At 35.6% G+C, this 26,250-nt stretch overlaps 1 protein-coding gene across 5 annotated transcripts in view; it reads right to left on the bottom strand.

Moving 5' to 3' along the window:
- AP3B1 (adaptor related protein complex 3 subunit beta 1) overlaps positions 1–26,250 on the bottom strand; it is a 287,892-nt gene that overhangs the window by 99,187 nt on the left and 162,455 nt on the right. For all 5 annotated transcript variants that reach the window (XR_009214137.1, XM_032156995.2, XM_032156997.2 and 2 more), the window contains 5 exons: positions 21,325–21,511; positions 20,240–20,370; positions 14,526–14,634; positions 12,147–12,318; positions 8,631–8,778 (listed from right to left, as the gene is read on the bottom strand). Coding sequence is in view for 4 of the 5 variants with exons in the window: in XM_032156995.2 (XP_032012886.1) it covers positions 8,631–8,778; positions 12,147–12,318; positions 14,526–14,634; positions 20,240–20,370; positions 21,325–21,511 (747 nt within the window). In the remaining variant the exon portion in view is untranslated. The remainder of the gene's footprint in view (positions 1–8,630; positions 8,779–12,146; positions 12,319–14,525; positions 14,635–20,239; positions 20,371–21,324; positions 21,512–26,250) is intronic.

Raw genomic sequence — 26,250 nt, 5'->3', positions numbered from 1 at the left:
CCATACTGTGCTTTGAAATCAGCAAGAAGTCAAAGCTAATTTCTAGCCTCACAGGACAAGATATTTGCATGAAATATTTTCAATTAGAATTATCAACCAAAGATAATTTAATGACTTTTTTCCTTCAAGTTAACTGACAAATATGATTTTAAAAATCTGAGGCTCACACTTAAACTTGTGCTTTAAAACAAAAGTACACTGCTAGTAAATTGAGACTTCTTTATAAGTTAAAAAGAAGTCTAACCCACTAAAACAAATCTTTTCCTATTAGAGTACGCCTACTTCAATAAGGAAGCCTGCTTAATGGCATTCACTTCCTTTTAAAGGTCTCAACTGCAATTGAATAATATTTTTATTTTAGAGAACTTAAAATACAAATGAAATTGGGAAAGACATACACTGAGAGGCAAGGCTTTGCATTATAACAGTAAAGCCCAATATTCTTCAATATTTATAAAAGTTATATAATTGCAACATAGAAAAATAATTGTAAAAACATAATTAAAACTTGCTTATTTTTCAAATAGAACATAAAACCAATCAAAAAATGGTTCCTTTCACTCTTATCCATGATTTATTTCACACCACATGCCAAATTTACTTTATCCCCAAGAATCTTTCAAATAAAAGATCTTTATCGCCAATATCTTTTATTAAGGCAAATCTTAACATTTACGGACATTCAGACACCAGTCAAATCCTAGTGACTGATCCTTATAGCACCTAAGAGATTCACTCAGTTTCTTTGCACCTCCCAAAAGGAATTAGCAAAGTTTTGAGACACAAATATAACCTGAGATAAAAACAACTGACAAGAGCAACTCAAACACTGCTAGGTATATACAGTTGGTACTATTTTCTTCCTAGCTAGTATGCACCTTAATCTTAGTTTTAATTCAAATACTGAAATGCTTTTAATATTAAGTATTATTAAGTGCAAGTACATTAAATACTTTATATTTATTTCACATTGGTAGATTATGCTTTATATAGTTTATGTAATTAAAATGTTAATATATATAAGGAAAATACATAAAATTTACACAATAAATTACAATCATAATTTAAAGTTTTTATCATTTTAATCATAGAGTATCTAAGTCTTCAGCCATTAGTACACAGACACTATAGATATAACTAGAATATTGCATCATGAATAAGGTGCGAATAGTGGACTAACAACGTAGCTGAAATAACTATGGTGTGGAGGAGCACTCTAATATACTGGGTAGTTATAAGAACACTGAAGCCTAGGTTTCATGAAGGATAAAAATCCTGGAAACTTTAAAAGCACTATTTTAAATAAATTTTTTCACCATCTGTTCACATAATTTTAACTACAAGCGGAATATAACTTAATTATATTGGTCAAAAACAGGGTAAAGTGATATAAATGTGAACCTCTTCCTGACACAATGTGGTCTACATCACTGAATTTTCTCTCCACTCTTTCATATAAAAAAAATTTTCCCTTTACATTGTGTAAAGTATATGAAATCACTTAAAATAAGGAATTACTAAAAGTAATTTTGTTATAGGTGTTATTTGGAACAAAAGAATTACTTCATTGAAAGGACTATACTAAAAATATTTCTCAATTAAATATATTTCAGAAAATAACACCTACACATAAAATATGCTTATCCATCAACATAATTATAACTAAAACAAGAAAATTTTCTATGGTCATTACTGACAACATCTAACCTCAAATGAGGACATATTCCAATCAATAACACAAACAAACATGGCACCTGAATGTGTGATTATAGTTTTGTGTCTCATGAATATGCTGGGGCATTTTAACAACATAAATAATCCCCTTGTGGTTCTCACCCTTTTGACTGTCCCATTCACATGAGTGATACCCCATCATCAGTAACATTTTTCATTCCCTGCAGTCATTCTCAACTAGGAGAAGTGGAGGGTCACAGTGATATGAGGCCACTTTCTCCCTAGCTTTTATTTTCTGTAGTAAATGATGCAAAAAGAAAGAACAAAGGCATAGAAATAGGAACGAATACAGTGTTAATAGAACCACAAATATTCCACTGGGATTAGAATTTAGTGTGTGTGGCTGGGCACGGTTGCCCATGCCTGTAATCCCAGCACTTTGGGAGGCTGAGGTGGGTGGATCGCTTGAGCCCAGGAGGTCAAGACCAGCCTGGGCAACATGGAGAAAACGCTCTCTATTAAAAATACAAAAAATTAGCCAAGCATGGTAGTGCATGCCTATAGTCCCAGCTACCCAGGAGGCTGAGGTGGGAGGATCACCTGAGACTTGGGGTTCGAGGCTGCAGAGAGCTGGGATCATGCCACTGCATTCCAGCTTGGGTGACAGAGCAAGATTCTGTCTCGAAAGAAAGAAAAGAAAGAAAGAAAGAAAGAAAGAAAGAAAGAAAGAAAGAAAGAAAGAAAGAAAGAAAGAAAGAAAGAAAGAAAGAAAGAAAGAAAGAAAGACAGAAAAAAAAGAAAGAAGGAAAGAAAGAAAGAAAGAAAGAAAGAAAGAAAGAAAGAAAGAAAGAACGAACGAACACAAGGTGGGTAGGGTTAAGACTAGGTAGGTTTGGGCAAGCTAGCCTGAGTTTACTGAACTCAAATGGCAATGGGCCATCAGGACAGGTGAATTTAATATCCGTCTGGCAGTTGTATAGAAGGACTTGGGGTTGGGAAAGCATTGGTCAGAGGATGACCAATGGCAATGGTCTATGCAGGTAATGAAGAGCTGATCTAGAATAGTGGCAGTAGGGAAAGAAGAAACAGACATGAGAAATAAGGCACAGAACGTATAGGAGTTGGTAACTATCTAAACATACAGAATGACAGAGTAGTCAGAGATAATTCTGGGGCTTCAGATCTGGGAGAATGAAAAGAATGCTGGTGACAAATGCTAGAGCATGTCTTTCGACTGTATTAGGTTTGGAAAACCAGTAGCCTCAGAGAGGTCTAAAAATTTGGTATGAATTTGGGAAGAGAAGCTGAAACTTATTGTAAAGACTGAAAGACGTTACCATGGAAGTAATTAACATAAATGTTTTAGCTGAAGCTATAGGAGTGAATGAGGTCTCAAAACAGGAAAAATTTAAAGGGAAAAAAAGAAGACTAAAGAAAAATTCATTCACATCAATTAATATCTCGAAAGACTAATGTGTACTAAGTACTAATTTGGGGTCAACATTCACACTTGGGTGTCAGAAGCATGTAAAAAGTGAAGCAACCAAAAGAATGAAAGGTCAAAAAAGTAAGAACAAAAAGGATGTAGAGACTTTTAAGTAGTAGGGGAATAGTCATACAAAATGATCAAGAATAAGAGAAGGCTACTGGGTTTGGGGAAGGATCATAGCTGCCTTTTCAGAGAGCAGTATGTGTAGAATAGAGTTGGAAATAACTGGGTTAAGAAGTACAAGATGCAGGATATGTAGACTATTTTTCTAAACTCACTCTCACTCATGTACACACACTCTTGTTTTTTCACTCCATGCTCCCTCTCTCTCTTTAAATGCTGAAAAAACCTGAATGCTACAGTTGGCAGAAAAGGAATGAATAGAGAAACAGATTAAAGGTGCAAAGGAAACAGATGATTATTTACAAAACAAGACCAAAAGGAAGTAGGAGTTACCCTCGGGCAAGTGGATGTGAGTCTTACACAGAGCTGCATTCAAAGGAAAAGTAGGGTAAATTGAGATTGTGAGTTAGAGAGCAGAGATACTGACCAGGGACGGCAGCTGTCTTCTAAAGAAAGTGGCTAGCTCAGAGGCTGTAGGTAAGGGAACAGAATTAAATGTTGACTTACAACTTGAATAGTGTAAAAAGAGTGAAAAAAAAAAAAAAAAAGCAGGATACTTAAGAGTTACCAAAAAATTTAGGTTACTTTTAGCATTTGATGTTCTCCAATACTGTTGAACTTTTACGGAATTTTAAAAAATGTTAAAACTGTTGTTTTATAGATACATAGTTTGTTACATTGATCTTTCATATTTTATTTTTAACATAACACTTGAAAGAAGTAAGGTAGGTACTAGCATGTCTGCTTTACAGATGAGGAAACTGAAACAAAGACATTCTCTCCCAACAAGTAGAACACTATGCTTATCTCATAGGACTACCATAAAAATTAACTGTTTTGAAAGCCATATATTCAAGGTAACTCCTAGGTCGCATTTTCATGCTCAGTGCCCTCAAAACACATTGTCCGGATGAAAAAAAAGAAAAGAAAGAGTAAAAGTATAGATTTAGTTAGGCTGCAGATATAAGGCATATGAATTTTCAGCACTAACATATTGTCATGCCAAATTAAAGTAAAGTACCCACCATCTGCCTTCATTACTCTTAATTTAGAGCAGAAGCCACAACACTTGGTGCAAGGAGGACTCTTCCACAATTATAGTCGCCTATTATTAGAAAATAGGTATATTCTGTAATTGCATGGTATACACCAAATCATTCAGAAAGAAATAGAAATAAATAAGTAGTTATGGTAGCTCCAAGGTGGAGAATACTTATTCCAATTGCTAAACCAAAGCAAAAAACTCCACAGTCCTGTCTGCCTATTATAGATGGGAAAAGGCATTCTAATATAAAGAAAACAAGCCACCTAAGGGAAACATATGAACACAAAACTATCAACAATGTAAGCGAAACCCAAATTTCTCAAAGGCCTTGGTTCACTGCAATGGTTTATTTATACTGACGTTGTATAGGAAAATATTTTTAACTATCAAGAGATTTAATCTGATCACTGAAAGTCTTTGACAAAGAAGAAACAAACAGAATCACTGACCTAGAGTGCCCCTGTGGCTTTTATCTTCTTTATTTTCAGGGGGAGGAAGGGGTACAACACAACATGATGTTCAACCACTGTGGCTTTTTAATGGGATCCTAAAGCTCTGCTTCTAATACTACAGAGGCACTGAAGTCTATAATTTTTCAACTGTTACAAAACTTCCTAAGAATAACTTCTACCACTTGACACTCACTGATTTCTTGTTCTGTCATTTTAAAAAAATACTTCTTACTCTGGGTTGTACTTACTGAAAGGGGCCGGGCGGAGACCAAACTACACCGGTCGCGGTCAAGAGATCTTTATTGGGGGTATCGAGCGGAGAAGGAAGAGAAGAGAGAGAGGGCTGCTGGTGTGCTGGGTTTTATATCCCTTGGGCCTACGTGGATTGGGCTAGGGGCGGGCCCAAGGGAAGGCGGGAGATGCTTCTTTCTGATTGGCCCTCCTTTGGCGGGTTCAGACAGTGCCTGGTCAAGGAGGGGAGAAGAACCCGGAACCGGCCCCATCTTAAGGTACGGCGCCATTTTAAGGTACCCCATGTTACCTAACATTCCTCCCTTTTTGTTTTCTTAAATGGGGGGAAATGGGCATCGTGGTTCATCTGGCTGCTTCCTGCTGAGTGGGGGCGCTGTGGGGAGGGGGCATAGGGAGAATTGTCAGGGTTGTGCATGGGGTACAGTATGAGTATGAGGCCAAGCAATAGGGTGCTATACATGAAGACTTCGTTAGACGTGAAGTCCATGTATGTTCCTCGTCCTCCAGTGCCGTGAGCCAGTTGAGGGGCAGGGATGGGTTGGCGATGAGCCAGCTGTCTGAGCGAAGGGTGTTTAAGAATTGGTAGAATCGGCTTGCTGTAGCCATCTAGGGTACTAGGGGTAGAGTTTGGTCTGCCCGAAGAGAAAAGAAGATGGTAGTTAATTTAGGGTGCAAGGGCAGGCCTACCCCCTGCCCCCCCCCAATCCTTGGTATCTGTTGCCTGTTGTTGGCCGTTTAAGAGGTCAGCAGGGTGTGAGACTGTCTCTGGAGTCTGCTGTGTCTCCACAAGTCGCTAGGAGCTGGTAGTTTCTGAGGAGAAGCTGGTTAAAGGTTTGGTCAGAGATGGATACTCAGTTTTGAGGGAACGGGAAATAGTTATGGTTTGAGGTGGATATGCCCAGGCATTGCTGGGATATATGCCTCGTGTTAACTGACTGGCCCCAGACCCGGTCGGCGGGGTTGTCGATACGTATGGCTCGGGAGGAGGCGTTGTTTTTAGTGGTATAATATAGGAAGGGGGTGTGTTTGTTGATGTGGGAGCCAGACGGCGAAGTGGAACATGTGGAAGAAAGGGTCCCAGCCGTTTTCTATCACAGTGAGAATAGGGCTGGGAAGAGGGCCCGCCGGCGGAGGACAGTGTAAAGATGTGAGAGGCGGAAAGCCAGAGGGAGGACTTAGGAGATGCATGAGAGCGGGGCGTAAGCAGTTTGGTTCTTCGTGTGGTCCGGGTTGGTAGCCGGTTTCAACCGGTTGAGCGGTGACCGGAAGATGAGGGGGGGGGGGGGGGGGGGGGGGGGGGGGGGTTCGTCGGCCGGATCAAAGTCGGGAGCAGAAGGGGAGCTTGGTAGCTTGAGAGCAGCGATAAGGTGTTGCAGCTTGCAAAGGAGGCAGAGGTTGGGTTTGTCCCCTAGAAGAAAGAAGCCATGAACGTAGGGGATCTCTGCCCATTTTCCTGTTCGCTCACAATAGTTGTAGAGATCCCGGAGAAGGTTGGGATCAAAGGACCCATAAGTGGGCCATCTGTTTTGGTTGTCTAGGGGGTAGGTGGGCCAGTTTTGAGTGAGATCAGCATTGTAAGGGAGAGTCAGCCGGCAGGGATGCAGAGGCTCCCATTGCGGAAGGGAAGGTTTGCGGAAATGTATGGTAAAGGGCTGAGTAGGGCGCCCCCTATCAGCCGATTACCATGTTGTGAGTCAGAACTCTCGAGTTGGTCGTCACCAAAACGAAACGACTGAGAGGCCTGTAAAGGCCGAGGGCCGTGGGCCACCTGGTGCCAGGTTTTTGGAGCGAGAAGGGGAAGGGACCCAGGCCTGGTGAGCGAGAAGGAGGAGGAAAGAGCCCTGTTCCCTGTGGGCCAAGTCTGGAATAAGTTTATGGCGGCCTCGCGGGCAGCCGGGATAGGCACCGGCCGACTAATGTCGGATACCGGAAGGGGAAACTTACCGAGATGAGGCCGGTGTTGGGCGTAGAGGTCGGCAAACAGGAAAATGGGCGAAGACTGACTGGGCTCTGGACTGAGCCCGAAAGGGATCGGGGTCCCACCGAGGGGGGGTGGGGAGTCCCGATCCGAGTCACAGCACCAATGAAAGGGGCCGGGCGGAGACCAAACTATACCGGTCGCGGTCAAGAGATCTTTATTGGGGGTATCGAGCAGAGAAGGAAGAGAAGAGAGAGAGGGCTACTGGTGTGCTGGGTTTTATATCCCTTGGGCCTACGTGGATTGGGCTAGGGGCGGGCCCAAGGGAAGGCGGGAGATGCTTCTTTCTGACTGGCCCTCCTTTGGCGGGTTCAGACAGTGCCCGATCAAGGAGGGGAGAAGAACTCCGAACCGGCCCCATCTTAAGGTACAGCGCCATTTTAAGGTACCCCATGTTACCTAACACTTACTGTCGATTTGTAACTCTTTTTATTTTCAGTAACATTTTAAACTTTCTGGTAATTTGATGTAAGTATGAAATCAGAGTACGTCAGACTCACTAAGTGATAAGTTTTTATATGAGGCCAGATTAATAAACCATAAAATCTCTTAAGATTTTATGTGAATTTTTAAAAAATAAAAATCTTAGCTTATTTTATATACAGACACAAGTTTTAAATATAAATTCAAGTTTAAGATAGGTTTTAATATACGCAAGAAAATGTGAAATAAGGCAAGACAAATACTAGCCAATTTTTAAAACATTCTTTAACAATAAATCTCTGGATGGGGGAGGGCAATTGTCTACTTCAATAAATTAATTTTCATCCTTGCCTACTCAGATAACATATCGAAGAAATTCAAGTTAATAGAACAAATAAACAAAAACAATATTAGATTAAGAAGAAATTGAACTGAATCAAAGGCAGAGCTTGGCCATATTTTCAACAAACAGAATAACACAGTTATATATAAAACTACTATACTTGAAGTCTAGCATGAACATGGTCCGTTTATAGGAAGGGGGTGATTATTAAAGACCAAAAAGAATAATTATCTGAATTCTATATTTTTATTCTTTTAACTAGACCTGAAATCAGATAGAATACATTTTATATTAATAACTACATTTTTGCAATTTATACTTTTTTTTTTCCTGCTAAGCAGGCAAAATTCAGTGTTACAAACGTTATTACCAAAAAGCATTATTATTTTATTATATAAGTGGTTCTTGTATTTGTTTTTAAATAAATGGCTATGCAAATTCTTACTAATTAAAGAATGTATACTCTTTAATTAAAGCTTTAAAACACACTCTGTTATGCAAAATGCCCAATATTTTTAAAAAGTGAAGTCTCAATTTCTTATGATGTATGTACACTTATAATTCTTTGCTCAATACTATTTTTGTGACTTCCTTTCACTTTCCCTTCAGCAAAACCCCTCCTTGTCACAACCTAGCCAAGAACAAAAAAGGTCATATGCACAGGAGTTCCTTGATTTCAGTGGCAAGGGATGAGATTTTTTAAAGTTTCTAGCATTTCTGCAGAGTTGGGTTATAAAGGAAAGGCTTATCTAGAAAAAATAAAATCACAGGCGTAGATGAGGATGGTGTTGTTTATTTCAGTTGTTATAAGAATATTTACCTTCATTTATAACAAATGTATAATCTCTTACCTTAGTGACTCTTCTGGATTCAGATTCACTTTCAGATTCTGACTCTGATTCAGAATCTGAAGAACTGTCTTCTATTGAACTAGATTCGGCATTTGAAGAATCTGAAGTTTTAGATTTTTCCTTTTCCTTCTCCCCATCTTCAGAATCACTACATATAATAGTAAATTTTGAAATATGAACTTTAACTCCTTTATAGAAGTAGTTTACACAAAAAATGGTTTTTAAATTCCAGAATACATTAATGAGGTAATAATAAAGGTATTACCCATAACCAAATAAATTAGAACCCATTCAAATTCAATTCTATCCTGTCATACACATTTCAAATGCAAAAAGTCATAAAATGACACTAAACAATATAATAAAAAACAATGTAGAAAACATTAAATGTTTGATTTACCAAGAATTAAGTACTACCAGTAACAACGTTAAAGATATTTAGGCTGATTTTTTAAAATGCTATCTCAAAATACTGTGTGTGTGTGTGTGTGTGTGTGTGTGTGTGTGTGTGTGTGTGTACGTATATATATGTATATGAGACAGGGTCTCATTGTCACCGAGGCTGGAGTACAGTGGTGCAATCACGGCTCACTAAAGCCTCGACCTCCCAGGCTCAAGCGATTCTCCCATTTCAGCCTCCCAAGTAGTTGGGACTACAGGCATGCACCACCACATCCAGCTAATTTTATATTTTTTGTAGAGACAGGGTCTCACTAGGTTGCCTAGGCTGGTCTGGAATTTCTGGGCTCAAGTAATCCTCCCAACTTGGCCTCCCAAAATATTGGGATTATAGGCTTGAGCCACAACACCTGGTTTAGTAATATATTTAAATATTTATATATCTACTTTTGCTAAAATGGACTTGTATTTTATACATTTCTCTACCCAAGAAAATTACTTACACAAGCTCCTAAATGTGACCTTAAACACATTCTATGAGAAAATGTTAACCAGTTCAAAGGAAATTCTTTTAAAGTAGTATCTTGCTAAAAATTTAAGCTAATCAAATATAAACTTTTAAAATATCAAATGATCATACCTAAGTGCTTAACACCATTCATTTGTTCACCTGCTCAACAAATATTTATTAATTATTGACTACATGTTGGCATTATGTTAGGTGCTAAGGATAACGATGGTTAGTAAGACACAGAGGATCTCTGTGTGTCTACCCTACAGAGTCTATAGTCCACTGGAGGATACAGACAAGGTGGCAGTGATAATACAGTATAATAAGTAATAAGTAATAAATTATAGCGTGTCAGGAGAACATTTGGAGAGACACCTAAACAAACTTAATGCAGTTAGGAATGCTTCCTGGAGAAAGAGACATATAAGCCAAGATATAGGAGTAAGGCTGGCAGATGGGCAGGGAAGCAGTTCTCCAAGCAGAAGGAATAACGTGTGAGATGACCAAACACCCTTCTCTCAGGGGATGACAGATACCTTGTGGTGTTTTATATTTTCCTGGAAACTAAAGCTCTAGTTCTCTCTACCACGTGTGTGTATTTTTTAAAGAATCTACTGTGGGCCAGAAAGGGCTAGGCATTTCATACCAATCATACCAATTATCTAATTTAAATGCACTCTTCCTAGGTACATTATTATCCCATTTACAATAATGACATTAATATTCAGACAGGTTAAATAACTTGCTCAAGGGCACATAACAAGAGACAAGAGGGGCAGAACTAGAATCTGAACTCAAGCCTGTCTCATTCCAAAGTCTGTACTTTTTCCACTGTGTCATACTATCTCCCTTCAAATGAAAATATCTTGGAGTGTAAAATTTAAATTTGGTCATAAATATTTATGATTACTAAAGGGTGGTTTTTGAAGATGCTTAAAGCTTATTAGGAGCTTTAAAAAATTATCATACTGGCAAAGTTAAAAAAATTCTAAGAGACAGGGAGAAAAATATAGGCGGAGGGAGAGGAGTGAGGCAAGGAAAGAATCAATATTTCCTAGAATTGATTTTTGTGGAGGAAATATGATTGCTGTTTATTAAAAATGGAGCCATGGTAACATCTCAGAGCACATGTAATTATATTTGAAGACTGAAAAATATGTTGTTGTTTTTCCCTGGCAAAAAAATGGCAATTTATTATCCCCAATTCACTGGTTAAAATGTGTACTTAAAAATACAAGGTTTAGAATGTATTTGTGGTTCTCTTTGTAATAAACAATTCTTTTAAATTCAAACATGAGTAAAGAGAAAAATCCATTTCTGAAGAAAAGAATAATAAAACAAATACACGACTACAAATTTCTAGTATACTGACTTTTGCCATCTGAAAGGACATTTCATGCACTGAACAAAACTTTCCCTTTCTAGAAACAGGACATGTTTTATAACTCATGTCATCATAGACATGCTGATATTAAACCAGAAGTACAGGATTTCTCTCAAAGACAAGGCTATTACCAACCAAGTAGCTCCTCTGCTGCAACAAGTGAATGATTCTAAATATATTTAACTTCTACCTTTTAAGATAAGATTTTAAAAGTAAAAGTGTTATTTTATTATGCATCGCTCAATTTTGATGGTAATTATTGTTTACCTTACTGCTTAGAGTTTCAGATGTTAATCTAATGAAAAGAATTTACTGGTAACTAGGTTTTTAACTTTGCAATGATGAAAAGCCTGTATTAATTTAACCTACAGATTTCATTTGTTCTGAACAGGAAAAACAATATAAATCACTTTTAAAATCATTAAATCCTGACTTAAATTAATAAAGTCATAATTAGGGCATTATGCTGTGTTTGTTATGGAAGTGGCAGGGCGAGCTGCTTTAATTACTGTCTGTAATAAAAGGAGCAGAGAGCGTACTGCGCCCCAATCAGTGCTGTCAGCCACGACTGAGCCGGGCTGCAAGCTCATCAAGTGAGCGGGCAGCAGGCTCCCGTGGAAAGGACCATCATGTTGGCAGAGGCCACTCGCTGGCAGCAGTGGGGAAAACAGAGTTGCACAATCCAAGATATTAGCCCCAATTACTCAAAATTTTAATGACACTTTAATACATGATAACGTTATTGATAATGGGAGATCTTAAAAAGTGCTAACACTTAAAGATCTTATGACCGTCTTCCTTCACAGCCCTTGACTCTAATATTTGGATCATAATCTTTTTAATATAACATTATTTAGAAAAATCAATTGTCTTGGTTACATAATGGCAAAGTGTTGAAGGATTTAATTTTAGCCCTCAGCAAAATTGCTACAAAAGGTAATTAAGTGTTTCACACCTATTGCTTGATCACTTAACTCAGCCTTCCAAGGTTATACCAATTTTCAAAATGTAACCCCAAGATACGTTCAAGTTCAAAATGAAAGCTAAGCATTACAAGTAGGAAAATAATGTGAACAACTAGCACTTTAATTTTAAAAAGATTTAATATCTGGAAACGAATACTTTTTTTCTCTCACCATTTTTTGATTAATAAGAAACATCTCTGCCTGGGGCAGACTTTCACAGAATATTTTTTGAAGGAAATTCTGACAAAATAAGTTACCTTTTTCCTTTGGCTTTTGAGTTCCTCTTGGCTGTTCTTTTGTTTTCTAGGCCTGACTCCCTTCCACTCTCACTGTCCTGCTCACTGGAGGAGTCCTCACTGCTATCCTCATTGCTGTCTCCTTCCTCCCCACTTTCGCCTTGTTCTCCACTTTCACTTCCAGATTCACTCTCTGGAAAAACAGAACCAGATGTTCTTAGATTTATAGTCATTTAATTAGACACACGGACACCTGTAACTGTCAATATTCATCACAAATGAAACCAGATGTTGAATTTTAGTTCAGTGGACACCACTTGTTTAACATTTTCTTCTCACACCCCATTCTTTCAGCTCTATGGATTCCTTTAGCACGGTGAGCTTGGAGGGAGGCAGACAGAGAGAGGATGCTCTGACAATGAGTAGAGAAAAGCTAAGCAAAGGTGAACCAAGTAAACCAAATTTGAGGGAATCTCACTTCAAACCCCAAAGTATATAGCTACGTCAAAAACTTTCTTTTAAAGAATTACATAAGGATTGATGTAAGGCTAAAGAAATAATTTTGAATTCTTCTGCTTGTAATGGGAAATTCTATTTAGAGTAAAAGAAGGCAACAGTTGAATCTTCTTAGGAACAAATCTTGAGAGGAAAAATGAGCCATTCAAATCACCTGGAAAAACCTCCAAATTCAAAGACAATAGGCAAAATGACTAATTAAAGGGTTATTACTTATTGGAGCTAGTAAACGAGTTTTCCATAGGTCAAAGAGATGATCAAGTTACATTGAGGAATTATACTTTTAAATGTTTTATGTATAAATTATGGTATGCTAGGACTGTTTGCGGAAGAGAATACAAATGAAGAATATATGTGTATTTTTTAAGTGAAGCATAATTTTTTACTATTTAAAATGACTATAACTACAGAGTTGCATCCCAGACAAAAGGACAAACTGTTGCCCTGCCTGTGATGTATGTAACGAAGCCCTCTTAGGCAGGAACATAACCTTTAATTAAACATTCTAATGGTTAAATAATACCAACATCAGGAAGGTCCATCACAGTGAAAAGCTAGGACTGCCTGTATTCTTTTAAGATGGCTTGCAAGGGGTACAAGCATGGGTTCTCAAGTTAGTGTTCGGATTCAGATCCTGGCTCTTCTACTTGCCAGTTGTAAAACTGAGCAAGTTATTCAGCTTCCCTGGGTTTTGGTTTCCTCTTCAGCAAATGGGGATAATACTAGTTACTTTTCAGAGCTGTTGTGAAGATTAAATGATTTGAAACATATAAAGGTGATTAGAACACAACAGGGTCTGCCACAGGGCAAGGAGCTCATCATTATCATCATTTACAAACAGGAAAGTTTATTTTACTAAAATAAAGCTACTAAATAAGGACATTTCAGATTTGTGGTAATATCCAAGTTACACGCACATACATATTAAGTCAGATAACTGGCTTATGCTATAAACAATGAAAAGAAATTACAGGTAATGTATCACAGATTAATTTATCAGGTATTAAAAACAAAGATTTTTGATAAGGAAGACGAGAAAAGAAGAGTGAATTACCTTAGGGTAGGGTAGTAGATAACCAAGTAAGAGTGATGGGCCCTGGCTCTCCAAGGAATAAAAATTTTAGAGAAAGTTGAGTGTCATTTGGTCTTGGGTCAGATTTGCCTATTAGGTTAACTGTTAATAAGAGCATCAGAAAGTGACTACTATCTGTGTTTCATTATGCAAACCACTCACAGAATTTTAGCAATGAAGGGACTTTAAGAAATATTTAACTGTACCCCTTCATTTATCTGATATAGAGAAAAGTAGGTGCCTTATTCAATTTGCATAGGTAAAACCCAGGGCCTCTAAATCCTTCCTATTAAGCATTCTTTTCACTGCATATAGTTACCCTCAATCTTTAGTTTGTTTTTTTATAGTATATAGAGACTTAATAATTTTAGCTTTATCTCTATAGAGGTTCACAGAAAGAGATGAGTATAAAATGAAAGAGAAAAAGACTCTTCAAAGTATAAAATAAACTTTACATTTTTATAAAAGAAAGTTACTTTTAAAGACCCCACTAAAATTTATCAAGTGTAAAATTGTTTTTCAATAGATATATTAGGCACTGTGGTTTAGAATTCAGAAAAGTATGAGTTCCTGTTTCAGCTATACCAACGTTTTAGCTACTGTCCAAGAGATATTGTAAAGTAAAAAGAGAATTTAGTAATTAAAAATTACTTTGAAAACTAAAGAGTGATATATAAATGAAAGGGATTATTTTGATAATACAAACTTCACTTAAAACTACCTGCTGAATATTATGGATTAGGCCTTGTTTCTGAGATATAGAATGTAATCTACTATGTAAATAATATATGCCAATAAATTATAAAACCCACCACTGTCACTGCTACTATCAGAAGAGTCCTCCTCTTCCTCAGATTCAGAATAAAACTTCTTAGCAGAATTCTCTTGCTTTGCTTTTCCTGCTGGGGTCCATTCTTTTGCCTGTTTAAACAAATAAAGTAAATATAAATGAATTCTCATTCAGAGATTTAGAGTTCTGGCAAACTTAATCATTAAGAACGTAACTGAATTCAAAAGCAAGCTTAAGGCCTCCACAGAGAATGCAACTGTTAGAAGTCCTGGCATTAAGGCTGATTCACTTTACTCCTAAACACAGCAACACAAATTCTCACTCAGAGCCCCTATGTTAAACCAACAATCTTATTTTAAATATACAATTTTTTAAACTTTTGTGTTTTTTGGCCTACAGAAGATTTAAACAAAAGTAATATATCCTAAAATAGGTGAGCGAAACTAGAAGCAGATACAGTAACAGCAATAACAAACACAAGTTGATAGCTTGACACTGAGGGAAAAGAGAGAAAAAAAAAAAGAAAGAAAAGAAAATATTTAGTGTAGGCAATAAATTGCCCTAACCATCTCAACAGCCTAAATCCTGGAGTAATCCTTGACTTCTCTCTTTTTCTCATATCCTAAACATCTAAGCCATCAAGAAATCCTGTAGCTACCCTGGTCTGACCCACCCTTCTCTCCTGGACTACTTGTTACCTTGCTTCTACTGCCCCTCCACCCTGTCCCCAGCAAACAAACTTTGCAAAACACAGCATCTAGAATGATTCTATTAAAACCTAAATCAGATCAAGCTCCTTTTTGGCCTGAAACCCTGCAGTGGCTCCCCATTTTACTCAGAGAAAAAGCCGAAGTCCCTACAGCAGTCTGCACAGCCCAATACGACCATCCTTTCATGACTGCCCCTCCACAACTGTCCCCGTTGCCTCCCTCTCTGACCTTTTGCTGCTCACCCTCTTGCCTGATCTGCTCTGGCCACGCCTCACTGTTCCTCCAAATGTCCCAGGCATGCTCCCAGTTTAGGGCCTTCACCCTAGCTCTTGGCACTTCCAACACCATTCCCCCTCACCTTTTTGTTTGTTTTTTAAATCACAGCATGTATTACTTTTTAACATACTATACAATCTACTTGTTTTTTTAACTGTTGGTCTATCCCTAGTAGAATGTAAGTTTCTGGAGAGCAGGGAATTTAAAATATTTTGTGAAATATATTTTTTTTTTTTTGAGACGGAGTCTCGCTCTGTCGCCCAGACTGGAGTATGGTGACAGGATCTCGGCTCACTGCAACCTCTGCCTCCTAGGTTCAAGCGATTGTCCTGCCTCATCCTCCCAAGTAGCTGGGATCACAGGCACCTGCCACCACGCCCAGCTAATTTTTGTATTTTTGGTAGAGACGGGATTTCACTATGTTGGCCAGGCTGGTCTCTAACTCCTGACCTCAGGTGATCTGCCTGCCTCGATCTCCCAAAGTGCTGGGATTACAGGCATGAGCCACCACGTCCAGCTTATTTTGTTCAATTTTAAGTGTGGCTGACACAATAAATACCAATTATATTTATTAGCCTCTTAAAGACTTCAATATTAAATTCAGAAACATGCTTGAGAAAAATATTGACTTTAGTGTTTACTAAATATTGTATTAGTAATAGCATTTACTAATATGAGCCCCTTTAATCACTTTAAGTGTATTAGTTTGCTTTTATAGTCATGACCTTGATTTGTCAAGAAGAAATTAAATCATGCTTCATATATGATTTTTTAAAAAGCAAGGAAATGTATACTTCTGAAAAGATAAAATAGTTGAGACTCATTTATTTATTGTACCTCTGAGTTTTTCCTATGTGCAAGTCTTTGCTAGAGTACATACTTTGTTGTAAAGGAGTCTACAGCATGACAGAATTTCTTATTCAAGAATGTTTCTCAGCACTGAATGTACAATAGAATCACCTAAGAATAGTTTTTAAATGCTAATATAAAAAATAAAAATACCAATACTAAAAAAAACAAATACCTGGGTTCACCTCCTAAAATTCTGATTTAATTAGTCTGGTGTACATTTGACCTAGTTTTGTTTTGTTTAAAAAATCTCCATATGATTATAATGCACAGCTGCATTTAAAAACCACTAGTCTAAGGCTGGGTGATGTGGCTCATACCTGTATTCTCAGCACTTTGGGAGCTGAGGCAGGAGGATGGCTTGAGCCCAGGAGTTTGAGGCTGCAGTGAGCTATGATCGCACCACTGCACTCCAGCCTGGGTGACAGAGCAAAACCATGTCTCAAAAAAAAAATAAAAACAAATAAAAATAAAACCACCGATCTAGAGGGTTTAAGGTACGTTGCTTAAAAAGAGAAGCTTGAATATATTTGAATAAGATGCTTACATAAGATCAGCAGTATGGCTTTCTTTTATATGTATTTAAAATGCTTCTGTCTACAAAGATAGTATTCTATAAACAAAGCTCTCCTATATTTGGTAAACTCTGAAGTCCATATTTTTCTTAAATCCAGACTTATTTCTCTGAGGTCTGATAAAAAGTTTGTTGGATTAATTTAGTAACACTAAATCAACAATTTCGGAAAACCAGACTTCTATGCTCAAACGTGCATTTTTTCTTGACATGGCCATGAACTCTATGGAGTTTCAGGTTTTAAAAGGCCAAAGACGAACAATAAAAGTATCTTAATTTGTACTGTGGTCCTTTATGACTAAAAGACCACATTATCATTCTAAGGAAAAGGAATAATAGGGATAAGAAAAAAAAAGAAGAGAACATAGACGTTAATCTGAAAGTTCCTATGAAGGATAAAATATTGACAGATGTGTTTATAAAGCAAAATACCCTTCATATGCAGAAGGTGGTCTTTCTGTCAGTAGAGAAGAAAGGACTTTCTAGAACTAAGCAAATAAATTATAAACTAAGGATCTTCAAAACTTACTGGGATCATAATATAAATATCTATTATATCCTATATCCTAGAAATGGTGGTGTGTAATTCAAAGTGACTTCCACTGTCAATCTGACTAGGTTCCCTGTCATTTTGATTAAAATATCAGATTATCTAAACCTAGGCCATTTTTCTTACTAAGTTATATTTCACAGTTACAAGACTTGACCCTGTAAGATCACTTTACAGGAAAACTAGAATAACATAGTATATTATATGCATCAAATACAGTGACATGACTTGGGAGGGAGATGAAGTAGAGTGAGAGACAAGAAAGATAATATGGACATTATTTTTTGTATTGTAGCTGCATTTAAAAAGAAAACTATCTACATTATTTTTATACTTAATTGTGTCCCTCATAGTATAATTTTAAGCCAATTGTCTCAGAGTCCAATAGACTGAAGCTGTTTTCTGCATGGCATCAACAGACAGTGACAGTTTTATCAAACCATGTTCCATCAGTTATAATGATTCTCTGTAAGTTACCAATTATTAATTTCATAAATATAATCAGCAAAATGAAAAAGAAATTAATTTGTCTCTGTTGAATTGGACAGGTGAAATGAACATAATATGTTATATTTAAGTACTGTCCCTATAAGGTAGTTAATGCTTAGAAGAGCACATGAAAATGGAAGAAGCCAGCCAACAAACCCATCTATCAGCCAATAAAGAATACTGCTGAGACCAAATTAAATTGCATAGCATTGCTATCAACTCTGAGAAGATAACGCTTTTTGGTGGGTGGGGGCAGCAATGAGGTAGAGATAAGGCAGAAGTAGGGGAAGGATAAAAGGATGGTTCTACTTGGGCTAAAACATCATGTACCCCATAATGAAAAAAAAAAAAAAAAAGAACCATAAAAACAACAAACAAGCATAATAAGAAATTAGGAGAGAAAGTATGTCCGTAAGAGGAACCATAACAAAGAACACTCTCTTTATATTCTAGTATCTGATCAAAAGTTGCACAAATAGGCTGTGCACGGTGGCTCACACCTGTAATCCCAGCACTTTGGTAGGCTGAGGTGGGCAGATCACTTGAGGTCACGAGTTTGAGACCAGCCTGGCCAACATGGCGAAACCCCATCTCTACTAAAAATACAAAAATTAGCCAAACATGGTGGCATGTGGCTGTAATCCCAGCTACTTGGGAAGCTATGGCAGGAGAATCGCTTGAACCTGGGAGGCGGAGCTTGCAGTGAGCCAAGATCACGCCCCTGCACTCCAGCCTGGGTGACAGAACAAGACTCTGTCTCAAAAAAAAAAAAAAAAAATTTGCACAAACAAGGCAACTCTTTTGAAGAGTACTTAAGAGTATGAAGATTTGAGTAAAAATCAACAAACTCAGCTGCAAGGAGGGATAGACATGTAATTGCTTCTCATATTTTTACATATTACTACTGTTACAAATTTTTGGCTGTCTCTAAGTACAGATCATTTGCCACAACATAAAAATAATGGTGCTAAGTACTAAGGATAATACAGATTTGCAAACAAGCTCAAGGTTCCTCTCCTCATATTACATAATAAAATACAGTAACAGCATGGACAGTGAACTCAGACCAGGGTTGGAATATGGTTCTATCACTTACTTGCCATGTGAACTTAGGCAATTTACTTAAGTTCTCTAAGACTTGGCTTCCTCGTCTGCAAGGTGGGAATAACAATAACCATCACTTACGATCATTATTAGGTTTAAACAAGATAGTTTTTGTAAAACATTATCATCGTACACTGTCAGGGGTTCCTAAATGGTGCTATTATTAATTCCAGCCATGCTTCAAAGCCAGGATAAGTTGGAGTGGTTAAGAGAAACATTTAATAATTTCTCAGAGGTATCAAATTACATGGCCATGATCATTACAGAAATTCTATTTATTAAAGTAATAAAGGTTTTCTTCCACTGTATACAGAAAAGTTAAGAGCAAGGAGGTTAACTCACTTTCCCACAGGAATTAGTAAAGAACTCCAGTTATCTGAATCCTAATTCAATGTATCTTTTCCACCAGAAAAGTATCCAGAAGACAATTCTTAACTGCTCTTTTTTTGTTAACTCCACATTTTAAAGTATTAAATATATTTTGCATAATTGCTAAATACAGTTAAAAGGCCTCTCTCCTTATTTTTCTTGTATATATAAGAAAGAAACAGATAATATTAGAAAAGAATGTTAATTCTTTTATCTCAATGGCCAGCATTTTTTTTAAAGATTGAGAAAAAGAGTATTTATATAGCAAATTTTTTTTTTTTTTTTATGAGAAAGCACCATATTATTCACTTTGTGACCTTGTCAAAGGACATTTTTGGTACACAATGCTCCCTATTTATGTTCAGGCTTCACTTAAAAATGGTTCATCAAAAAATCTAGAAGAACACTTTGTGTGGTTTTTCTGAAAGAGAACAGCAGAAATTATTCAGAAGGATATTGTCAGGAAGCTTACAAATCTCTAAACAAAGTAGAAAAAACTTGATCCAATGAAACTAAATACCTTAGAAATTGAATCTACGCAACTACAAATGCAATAGCACAAATGTGGGTGGCACTGATGCAGAGAATTCAGTTCTCTATTTCCTTGAAGAAAAGGAACAGTACATGTACAATGGCATAGGAATAGTATAATATTTAGTTGCTATAAAGGCAAGGTATATCTAACATATTACATTTAGAAATACTAGCACAATTTTCAATTTTCAACTCTCCAAAAAAGCTTTTATATAAAACAATAGCTATCCTAGAGTCTTCCACTGCTTTAGCAAAAATTAATTTCAGAAAGGTCAACTTACCAACTCTATTACTTCTACATTTCGAACTGATGGGTCGGGCGCCACCTCTGGCCAATTAGATAATTCCAGGTACCCAGTAGCTTTAATGTTGAGAGTATGAGATAAGGTGCCAAGCTGGAAATGATCTCTATCTATTAAAAATAGGGAAAAATATAAAATAAACAATATAAGCTGTATATAACAGAGAACAATCATAATCAGAGCTCAAGGTAATTGGCATATTACCTCAAATGTCAAGGAATAAATATAAACTAGGAAGCTCTTCATAGGTCAAAAAACTGATTTCAGTCCATAGATTACAATAATCTCCCCCATAATGGTCAATAAAAAAGCTAATCAGTCAGTGTGTTTAGAGGTGTTGCTCTGAAATGTAGCTTCTCTAAAAATTACTTTACTGTGAATATTAAGAATGACAGCACAGTTAAACAATCCATATACATGTCTTGGCACAAACACATCCAGAATTTTAATAGTTTTTCTACAAAACTGAATTGCTTTTTATTGCTTGACAACATTAAATAAGAAACAATATGAAAACCAACGTATATAACTATTTGATTCCAACTGGAATGGCTACTTGTAAGGTGGTAAAATACTTAATTAGTCCTTTTCAAAAGCTGGGACACATAAGACAACTTCCCTCTTTGAAAAACCAGTTTAAATATAGAGGGATACTTTTTATAAAATAATTCCTTCTAGAAAAACTGGTATTAGTGTACACAGAATATTTACTTAATAACTCACTATTAAAAGGAATTATATTTCTTATAAAACTATTTAAAAGAGAAATGAAGTCATTATTTATAAGAATAACATAGTTTTCATCTATTGCCCAGTTTAAATGTTAGAATAAAGTCAGAACGCTTAAAATTATTTAGTAAATAAGGTCTACAAAAATATAAACTTTAATATAAAACTTGCTTTTGAGAGCAGATGAATGAGTAGAAAGCATGCTGTTCTTATATATTTATATATGCGAATCATTTATATTTCCTATGAGATAAATTTTAAGCACATTAGAAATGGCAACATCTTGTCATAATTTTTTAGACAACATATGTTTTGTAGTTATATTCTGATAATACCTTTAAAAGGAGACTCAAGCAGTGGCGCAGGCTTTTGTGCTAGGAATATTTTTTTGGCATATTTACTTAAAGCTCCACTCTTTTCATTCGGAACAATAAGCTGCCTAATAAATCTTGTACGGTCTCTGATGTCATAGTTTTGATCATACTTGCCGAGATTTAATATGTACTGGGTAAGCAATTTTGTCTGTTGGAAAAAAACAGATCAAGATGAGAATACAGTTATTTATGATTATTGATAACTCTGGATAAACATATTTAAAGAGGTAATAAAAACGAATGGTTATGTCAAACAAATGTTGTTCCACAGGGAATATGCATTTCTAATGCTGCAAATGGAATTTTGAAGGCAAAGCACATGTCCTCTTCTGTACTGGGTAGGTGAACGCTGAGTATTGAGAAGCAGCCATGTGCTAGATTATTAAACTGCTAAAGTGGAAAGAAAGGCATCATTAAAAAAATAATCATATATGGCAAACCCGCTGAAGGGTCTACGTGAGAATAATGAATGTGGAAATACAACTAAAAACATGGCACTCAAAACTTAATCGGAAAAATATGCAGGACATCAAAACATCAGAGAGTATTAGGGGGCTGGCAAACTGCTTCTCCTGAGGTGTGTTTTATGAAGAGATACTGTCCCTGGCATAAGCAGTGTCTGCACTCTGACTGCACTCAGTTACTTTACCCTGAATTATGACCCATTAAAGCAGACACATGAATCACTGAACTGGATTACTGCAAATTATTTGCAGTGCATTTAGCTGTTACTTTTTCATAAAAGCAAGCTGCTGATGCCCTCTAAAAACTAGGATAAAAGACTTCTTCCATTTTTCCCCCATGCTGCTTACAGCCTCTAGTAATATTGGTCATTTATTTATTTATGTAAGGGAACAACTTATTATAGTAGCTTTTATACCATAATAAGACTTCCAAAGTCAATTTTTGAATGTACTACATTAACATATATTGAAATAATTTTAATAATAATTAAACCAAAATTGAAATGTTAACAAAATAGGTTTGTATTTTAAACTACAAAATAGGTTTGTATTTTATTGAAAAAGCACAGTTTTAATGAGAAGGCTACATGTGTACAATTTTAACAATAAGCCAAACAGAATTCATAATACATGGGAAAAATAAACTGAGAAACACTAAATCATTTACTTTAGAAGATTTTATGCACATTAGAAGCACATAAAAAATAAAATCAATCAAGTTAGGCAGAGCTAAAGACAATTCTAGAACAGTAAGTCAAAGTACAGAAATGGTGTGGTAAACTCTTTTACAATAAGGGCTTAAGATAATTGATTTGATAGAAAGCAACCTTATTTCAGTAGCAGAGTAATTAAAAAGGATTAACCTAGTTTTATTAAAGTAGAATTATAAAAAATACAAGTGAAAATGTTAATAGAGCTATTCTGAATTTGGGTACCAACAATTGCCATTCACTAATTGCTAGAACATGTTGGTTCAAGTACAGGTAAGAAAATTTCTATGATTCATTTTTTAAAGACAATTAGCAAAATATTCACCAACTGAGGAATACAATGTAAAACCAGCTTAAAAGAAAATGTGGTACACTAAACTGTGTAATTAACTTGCTGGAAAAACCTGGGAAATCCACTTAATCATTAGTTTTCTCAAATGTGGAGTTAGAATTTACAACTTGGTTAACTCTAAAGTCCATTTGAGTGCTGAGATATTAAATCTGCAACTAAAATAATCAAAGAAAGAGTCTCTTAATTTCAATGATTTTTTTTGAGCTAGCAGAATGATACATTTGGCTTATATTTCTTACCCCAAAATTAGTTTTTAGGAAATTAAACATTTTCAATATGTCAACAATTTTGAAAGTTCGGTAGGGCATTTAAAGTAATTAAAATTATATAATTTAAAAATTTTTATTGACTGTAAAATGTATTATAAGCTTATAAATAAGTTTTATTAAAATGTGTTTTCAAACATAACATTCTTTCTAAAAGATAAAAACATATTTGTGTACAATGATGCACTAAAACCATAAGCAGAATAATTATTCACCACACATTTACATACATTAATCAGTTTCTTCAGTGCATGTATCTAGTAACAAGGCACTGGTATTTCTCTGGAGAATACATTTTTATATGGCCTAAGTTTTAAAAAAAAAATAAAATTGCAATCTTTTTCAAAATTAAATTCTGCAGTGAGTATAAAATTGTTGACAATTTCAACTTTCTTCTCTGTAGACCATATTTGGGTATAATGAAGAAAATACCCTCTTTACAGTATTTTTGGACAATCATATAATCTCAGGGAAAATTCTACTGAATGAAGAATAGTACCAATCCTTGCTTTTATGTTAAAAACTGTAAATATTTCAAACCCAAATATTTAGCTTTTCCCCCATGCAGTCAATGAAAAGTTTTTACAATACTGACAAAATTTTCAAATAATTATTTTATTTATCCTTTTAAAGATTTCATCAATTTAGATACTACAAAACCAATTGCCTTCTCAATTTCATTTCACTATACACAATATACATTTTTCTAATTAAAAACAGGTGCTCCATCAAAAGAGTCTTCACAATAGGTGAGACAGTGCAAATGACAACCTCTTGATTAAATCTTGAGCTCTCAACATTTAACCTGTTCAGTTCTTCCCTTGCCTGTGCAGGGAAAACTTTCAAAGTCTTTCTGTTTGCAAGACTTGTTTCTAATAATTGCTATTTGCTAAAATTTTTCAAAAGGTAAAATTTTTTGGCATTTACTAGTGACACTTTAAATAATCCAAACAATTTGTGAACCAAAACTTAACCAATATACAGAAGACTCAATTATCAATAAAAAATGTTTAAGCCAATATAAGAAACTTAATTTACAAAGCAGTTCTTCACAAAATCATATATCTAAAATTCTGTTGCTAATATGCATTAAAGACAGCGTGTACTGTTATGCTACAGAATGGTTCTTCAACATCAGTTTCATAAGGGAATTTTATAGTTCGGTCAAACTGTGTATACTAATATCAGTAAATTTGACAACTACGGTTTTATTTCAACTGGCTGAATAAGCAGTTTGTTAGCATGCACAACAACCAATTCCCAAAACATTTCTCTTCCATAGTTTTCTTAATTTAATAAGAACATTGATTTTTACCATGACAACGTCCTTTCATCAAAAACAATTTTATCTTCAATGTTGAGCTTTTTAATTTACAACAGCATTTGCTGTATTTTTGACAGAATAAACTTCCAAAAGCTTTACTTTGCTCCCATTTGCAGCCCTGACCAAACAAATATACAAATACATTGAATGAAAAAAGTCTATTTTTGGAATTAACTGATTTTCTATTTGGAAACCAGCAGTGTTGGGCCTTTTTTCTACTAATGGAGCCAACACATTAACAGCTATTGTTTCATTTTTCATATGTGCATAAGAAAACATAGAATAAAAGTAAAAAACTAATTTTCAAAAAGTTATTTGATCTAAATGAGGTCATGTTTCATACAGAATTATATAAACATCTTTTGCACCTGTACATATTAAATTACCTTAATGCATAATCTTAAAGTAACTACTAGCTTTTTAAATGTATGTTGATTCTTTTGTAGCAGATTGTTGTGTCTTCTGCTTGTTGTGTGGTCAATGAGATCACTAGCACTCTCGTGATGGTTGGTAAATGTCAACAAATATTTTATGCATGTTAAGTACTAAGTGGAAATTTAGCACTTCATTCTTTGTTAAATGTACACTTCCATTTTAAAAAATGTATTGCTGATGATTTTATAACAAGATAAAAAAAGAACTGCCAAATAATAAAACAAACTTTAGACTTACACTATACAATAAATGACAAAACTACTGTAGCAAGAGTGCTTTCACCACTCTCTTTAATAACCTAGGACAGGACTATTCAGTCTTTACTCCTGCATATATTTCACCTGTAACCAACCTCTAACTTCCCATGTTTTCCTTTAATTCCACCCACTGGCAGCCTGGAGCTTCATGCATCTCATAGGCCATGGCAACACTTGCTGGTATATCAAGTTGCTGGCAAATGAAGCATTGTTAAATACTCATCTCTCTACCTCCAGCAAAGCAAAAGACAGCTTTTCCCACCTGCTTTGTCAGAGTATATTTCATTTGTCAGCACAAATCCTGCCTGCTGTTCTAAAAGGAAGAAGTTAGTTATGTTACATCTAGAAAGGGTGGGAAAAAGATATAGTCTTTCAGATTTAAATGGCTCACATATTAAAACGAAATCTCTGTTCACTGCACTTGTGTCTTAACATGCCACTAGACAAAATTATGGCAGAAGATAGAAGACGTCAAAGCGGAGGTCTACAAATTAACTGTGCTATTTTAATGCAAATATTAGTGACATTACTTCATTAAAAATTTGGGACAAATCCTAAACTAGATGGCATGGAGACAACAGGCATAAATTAGATCTGTCCAGGGAAACTGTTAGGAAGAAAATAGACAACATTTAAGTAAACAATCATGACATTTTAATATCACCAGAGGCTCAATCCAAAACCAGATGGGACATTAATAGTACTTTTAAATTTGTTTTATTCACAAATTACACAAGATAAGCAATGACAATATAATGTATTATCATTAACAAAAATATTCAATATCATATATACAGCTATTTATTAAATTTTGTTTTCAGACTAATTTTCCTGCTTAGATTTAAGGAACCATTATTGGTACCAACTAATGGCTAATGCTATCCAGATACTAATTACATCAATTACATTTTCTTCAGATTGACTCTAAGTCACTGTGACACAGGAAAAATGAATTTGAGGGACTGTTACATAAAAATTAAGAAATTCATTATTACACAGTGAAACCTCGTCTCTACTAAAAATACAAAAAATTAGCTGGGCATGGTGGCGGACGCCTATAGTCCCAGCTACTCAGGAGG

This window comes from Hylobates moloch, unplaced genomic scaffold (assembly GCF_009828535.3).
Source record: "Hylobates moloch isolate HMO894 unplaced genomic scaffold, HMol_V3 SCAFFOLD_6, whole genome shotgun sequence".
NCBI lineage: Eukaryota > Metazoa > Chordata > Mammalia > Primates > Hylobatidae > Hylobates > Hylobates moloch.
The sequence above is the reverse complement of the archived record's forward strand: the minus strand, read 5'-3'. Positions and strand labels throughout refer to the sequence as shown.